The 5,772-nt window shown below is 33.3% G+C and overlaps 1 protein-coding gene across 1 annotated transcript; it reads left to right on the top strand.

Moving 5' to 3' along the window:
• The first annotated feature begins 628 nt into the window (after positions 1-628).
• Positions 629-4,751, top strand: LOC113229410. Its single transcript, XM_026462983.1, has 6 exons — positions 629-894; positions 1,084-1,393; positions 2,924-2,933; positions 3,775-3,915; positions 4,465-4,550; positions 4,643-4,751. The coding sequence occupies exons 1-6, from the start codon at positions 786-788 to the stop codon at positions 4,749-4,751; spliced, it is 765 nt and encodes a 254-aa protein (XP_026318768.1). The 5' UTR covers positions 629-785.
• The last annotated feature ends 1,021 nt before the right edge of the window (positions 4,752-5,772 follow it).

The following is a 5,772-nucleotide window of genomic DNA, read 5'->3' as shown; positions in this document are numbered from 1 at the left end:
CATATTATATTCATTCATTCATTATATTTATCATATTATCAAGAATCAATCACATTAAATTAATCACAGCACAGATTAGAAATAACTCGTACTCAGGGTGGTATTCCAGAACGTGACTCAAGTATCGCCGTGATCATCAATCAACGAAGCATTGCTTGAGCACTGATTCGAGTCTTAAGCATTTCGTTTATTCTTGAATAGTACTCAGTGCTGTGCTCAGCTGAACTACGCTCAAGTTTTCACTCTAGTTCGAGTTGGGATTGTCTATGGTTTCATGACATTTTCGTTCATTCATTCGTATTTGTTTATTAATACTTGGCTGTACCACCTCAGTTCCTTGTGCCTTTCTTAGAGGAAATTAATGTCATTGTCAAAATCAAATAAGTTTTGTTTTATTTTATTTTCAAAAAACTTTGGTGTAGGTAATATTAATTTCTTTGGAAATGCCAAAAAAAAGACTTATACGTTAAGAGAAAAAAATGTATTATTAGAAATTCTTAAAACAAAAAACATATTTTTGAAAATAAAAAAACGCACAATTAAAAAAGCAAGCGTAATTAGATATTGTTCATACTTTTAATAGTTCCACACTCATCAATGAACCCGTAAGTACCTATATACAAAACAAAATGCATATTGATAACAATATGATCACTGTATTGATAAACGTAGCGGTGACCCTAATATTTGATACATTTTAGGCATCTTCGGAACAATTGCCTCGCCTGTGGCAGAATATCAAATGCAGACAACGGGATGCCATCACGAGAGAACGGCAGTACCGAATGGGAACAGGGGGAGGTGCTAATATTCCCGATGCCATTATAGACCCAAACATATCGGACATATCTGATTCTCTGTTAGTAGAAATACCAGGAGCAAATGACTCAGATGGTAAATAATTTTCATCCAGTTATTAGTCCTTATTTATTGAAGCACACCTACTCTATAAACACATAAAATAATATCCATAATATGTACTTGTTTTGTGATACCCCAATCTAACTAAACTGATGCTGTGCTAGTAAATAGGAGTAAATAATTACTATTATTTTTTAGTAAATAATTATATTATTGTTACAGGAATGGCCACTTTCCCACAATCTGGTGATTCATTTCAGTTGGGTTCGGTTGAAATAGAAATAGAGCAGCCATTGTCTCTCCATCAGTCTGCACAAGCAAATTCAAATCAACAAGAATTAGAACATTCACATAGTGTACCTGAACCAGCAGCCAGGAGAGAAGTAATAGAACCTGATGCTCCATTTCAGTCGGGTCCAATTACAACAGATATAGAAGTATGCGATACATCTCGGCCGAGGCAACCACAGTCTTCTCTACAGTATGAACAAACAAATTCAAATCAACAAGTGTCACAATCTGAACTGACATGGTAATCAAGTAATGGTTTTCATGGTTTTCAAGTAATGAGAAAAAACTTAGATTGCAAATATTAAAAAAAGAACATTCGGAACGGGAAAAGCGGGCTAATGAGTTGCATTCCCTAGAAATTAAAATTCTAAGTGAAAAACTAAGAGAAGCAAGGGCACTGGCACTGGCTGATTTGGCTGAATGTAGAAATTAAAATTTGAGCAATATTTGTCCAAGGTGTTATTTTTATATTGTGTCTTATATTTGTTGATTTTACATTACAATTATTATGTGAATAGAACGCATTTAATAATTATAATTATCATTTTATTGAATATAAATATAAAGGCATAGTCTAAAAAATCTTATCAATTTTATTAATTTTTTATAGACAACTGCCTATAAAAATTAATAAAATTTATAAATTTTTTTTTAATGCTGATCTGATGACTCAGTTTCATGCATTGTATGGGACGAACATCGGGACAGTAGAAGTTTGTCTAATTTAATATAAAGTTCTTTTCATACAAAATTAATAAAGTTTTATTAAATTTGACCAAGTTCTGCTATTCCGATTGTTTTGTTCCAATACAATAAAATAGTTCCTATAAGAAACAGAGTTTGTCGGCGTTAAAAAAAAAATTAGTCAATTTTATTAATTTTGTATGAGAAACATTTCATTAAATTTTATTAATAACTGCCATTCCGATTTTTTTTGTCCCATACAATGATACCTTACATGAAACTGAGTAGATCAACACAAAAAAAAAATTGATTAATTTTTATGTACATACAACTCACATTTGACCAAATAATTGACTATGCCGTTATATTTTTACTCAATAAATAATTTTATTCTTTATTTATAGCAGTTTTGTTGTCTGTTAACTTATTGTTACCTCTTCAAGTAGGAAAACTGCCTCTCTATGAATGTCATATTACAATTTTGGATATTTCTAGTTTTATTTTTAAACAGTTATTGATGGATTTACTCATGCTGACCTCCCTGCGAAGACCGAGCAAGAAATTCTAGGGATTGTTCTTTTCAAATAAACTGAAATGCTAAGGAATAAGACTCATGTTGCCTTTCCATAAATCTTTATTTAACACATAGTCTACAATTTTGTAATATGAATCTTCTATTAAAATACTCTTAATATAAGTTTTAAACTCAGGAAATGGTATAATCTTAATATATGCTCCGGAGAATTTTATTGTAAAAATGTACACAGTTCCCCATAAAAGAACTGTTTACCTTAGTTAAACAAAATCGTGGTACCAAGTTTGGACTTAGTTCTAAGGTTAATATTGTGTATATCTCCTTTAGTAACAAATTTCAAATTTAACACACTTTGGCATCTTAGTATTGAGTAACAAATTGTTGACATTAAACCAATAACCTACGTTTGAAAGGGTATTATAATAATTAAAATAAGGGTATATAAGGGTTATCTTTATGTATATCTTTATTTTACCTGTTAACCCTTAAACTCAGCATGCGTATGAATTCATACGCATACACTACCAATTTGAAAAGATTTTTTTGGTGTAGCCAAATCCTTGTAAGTATTGATGGTTTGTATCGTGAAAACAAAGCTGATGGTGTGCTCTTTCATTTGGTGTATAATACTCGTGATCTTTTGTTTGTGGTATCGAGTTATATCAGTTTGAAAATTCCCGGCGAACGAAGTGCTCGCGCGCGTTGTTTGAGTTTATCAAATAAGTGTTGTCAAGTGAAAGGTGAGTGAATTTTGTTCCGACTGCTAATAGAAAATATGCATTGGACTTTTACGTAAGTAATGCTATCATAACATGAATTGTGAGTGCAGTAATACGTAAGTATTTTCACTTTCAAAGTTATCGGTACGACTTTTTCTGTGTTTCAAATACTTTATAATGTGTTATTTGACTAAAAGAAACATTTGGCTGTATATAATATGTAATAATAATACAAGTGCAACATCCTTTTATAGGATTCTGCCTATATTTCTGATCGAAAGCGAATAAATTTCGTAAATTTCTGCTTTTATTTGACATGTTGCAAAAATATGACCGCCATTTTTATACGCCATATTCGCAATAGTGCTTCCATGTCGATATAGGTGACATCGATAAGACAATCTGTGAACGAAAAGTGTAAAATATTGTTACTTTCATTTTTCCTTTTTTGTTCTAAGATTCGATAACCAAGTATCTAACAAGGTAGGTATAATTGTTAAAAAATAATAAGTGCCGCTACAATATGGATAAAATATTCCGTACCGTTACTTTATAGTAAATAATTGTAAAAATGTTTATTGTACATAATTTATATAGTAGTAAATTGTGGTCTCTGCCTACCCGAGGAAGGTACGATTTTGTGTATGTATTTAATTTATACAGCACTGATAATATGTTTTTTAGATGTGGAACCCCGGAAACGAAAGCGTGCCCAATGATTTCATTGATATCCTCAACGATGAGGAGTCTGAGTCAGATGAAGAGATCGTTGAGGAGGAAATTGAACAGGAGGGCGACCTAGCAGCGCAAATCGACCTACTGAACGTGAGTAACAGATAGTATTATACTCAAACATATGTTCGTAGGTAATGTTTATATGCATAAATAAATATTAGACAATATCACATACGTTGCTCTGATCCCAAAGTAAGTAGCTAAAGTAAGTTGTGTTATGGAAATCGGAAACAACGAAGTTACCACTGACACCCACACCCAAGACAATATGGAAAAGTTAGTCTTTCTACGTTGACCCGGCCGGGAATCAAACGCGGGACCTCCGCATCCGCAGCCCAAATTATAAACATTCATTCACATTCCTATCCAGTGTGGCCGCCAAAGAAGGGTCACATTTACTTTTGCTATGATTTATGCCACTTACATTAACAAAACTGATTTCAAAGAATTTCGTTATGAGCATAAGTGGTTGAGTTAACCATAACAAGAGGTGTAGGCGATAATGTTGTATAGGGTAGGATAAAAAATATATATGCGTCTCACATTGTAAATTGGGTATTTTTGTTACGATAAATGTAGGTCGTAGTTACGATATTTTTGAAATATTGTGCTAGTAATAACAATTTTGTTTCATTGCAGCTATTATCTGGAAGTAATATTTTCGTGGTGCAGAGCGCCGGAACTCTGGCTCCTACGGCGAGGCCAGAACCCATATCAGACGTTGTGTAAGTATTATTATGCTCTAATTAGGTACAAAACTATTACAATATTTGTATACAGATGTTCTTATTCTATAATATCTTTCTTTTCTTTACAGAGCCAGCGATACTGACGAGGAAGAGGAGCAAGCCGACGAGTTAGTTTCATGGGCTAGTAGCAGAGTTTTTTCGATAATCCTTATACTGCCCATAACGCATCGATCATAATATATCGATAATTTATCGATTTAACGATTTGCTCATATATATATATGAGCAAATCGTTAATTTGCAGTTTTCTTCCCGATTTACTTGTTTGTAGGGCGATATCTCGTAAACTAATGAAGTTAAAAGGGTGAAGCTTGATATATATACCCCTAATGAGCATCTGATTAGTACCACATCAAGCAACCGTAATTAGCGGGCTCCCGCCCCCTCCATTCCGCAGACTTTTGGACCTCCCCTCGTATGTCTAAAAATTGTCCCTCTGGTCCTGCAATAGCCTGTAAAATCATGTACAATTTTATTGATATAAAGAAAACTAGGTACTTCAAAAACATCTTGTAAGATTTTCTACTTGTAGATAAATAAATGATGTAAGTACCTGCACATTAATTGAGAAGTACGATTTTCTATTTCTGTACGCCTCATGGTGCTGGACTCCTGGTGTGTGCACTATTTTAACGTGAGTGCAATCAATGGCTCCATCAACATTATTGAATCCCGGTAAGCCTCTATACTGCCCTAACCTTTTGAATGTATGTCTTAAATTTTGTATATCACTAGGCTCATTGGGATACTTTATATATCTTTTGTTTTGGATTGCCAGCAAGTAGGACACTTTTTTTACAATTCTTGACACAGTGGCTTGCGACAGCTTCAGGAGGTCACCGTACACAAGCTGAAGAAAATAGAGATAAAATAGATAAATACCTACATACTTAAATAATATTAAGTAGGTATTTATAACGCACAATACACCACTGCTTGTTTCATTGACCTACTTACCTGAAATGATCCCGTAGCGTAAAAACGCAAGTAAACCAGAATCTGTAATTCAGGTGCGATTGGGTACCCACGATTATCTGGCTTCTTAAGCTCATCTACTATGATTGGTAAAATTAAATTTTTTACCAAATCCTGATTGAGTCTAAATCGCTGTTTAAAAATTTGTATTCTTCTATGTCGTACGGGTCTTGCACGTCTCTCAACATCCGAATAAATGTGTGATTTTCATCATCATTGAAAA

The sequence above is a fragment of the Hyposmocoma kahamanoa genome, unplaced genomic scaffold, assembly GCF_003589595.1.
Source record: "Hyposmocoma kahamanoa isolate Upper Pololo Valley unplaced genomic scaffold, ASM358959v1 100125, whole genome shotgun sequence".
NCBI classification, from domain to species: domain Eukaryota; kingdom Metazoa; phylum Arthropoda; class Insecta; order Lepidoptera; family Cosmopterigidae; genus Hyposmocoma; species Hyposmocoma kahamanoa.
Note: the sequence above shows the minus strand (reverse complement) of the source record. Positions and strands in the feature narration are given on the sequence as shown.

Excerpts from the sequence above, each read along its gene's own strand:
- LOC113229410 (XM_026462983.1), top strand. The coding sequence starts at position 786 with ATGGGAACAGGGGGAGGTGCTAATATTCCCGATGCCATTATAGACCCA. Across the intron at positions 895-1,083 it reads AGGAGCAAATGACTCAGATG|GAATGGCCACTTTCCCACAA; the intron begins GTAAATAATTTT and ends TTATTGTTACAG. Across the intron at positions 3,916-4,464 it reads CGCAAATCGACCTACTGAAC|CTATTATCTGGAAGTAATAT; the intron begins GTGAGTAACAGA and ends GTTTCATTGCAG.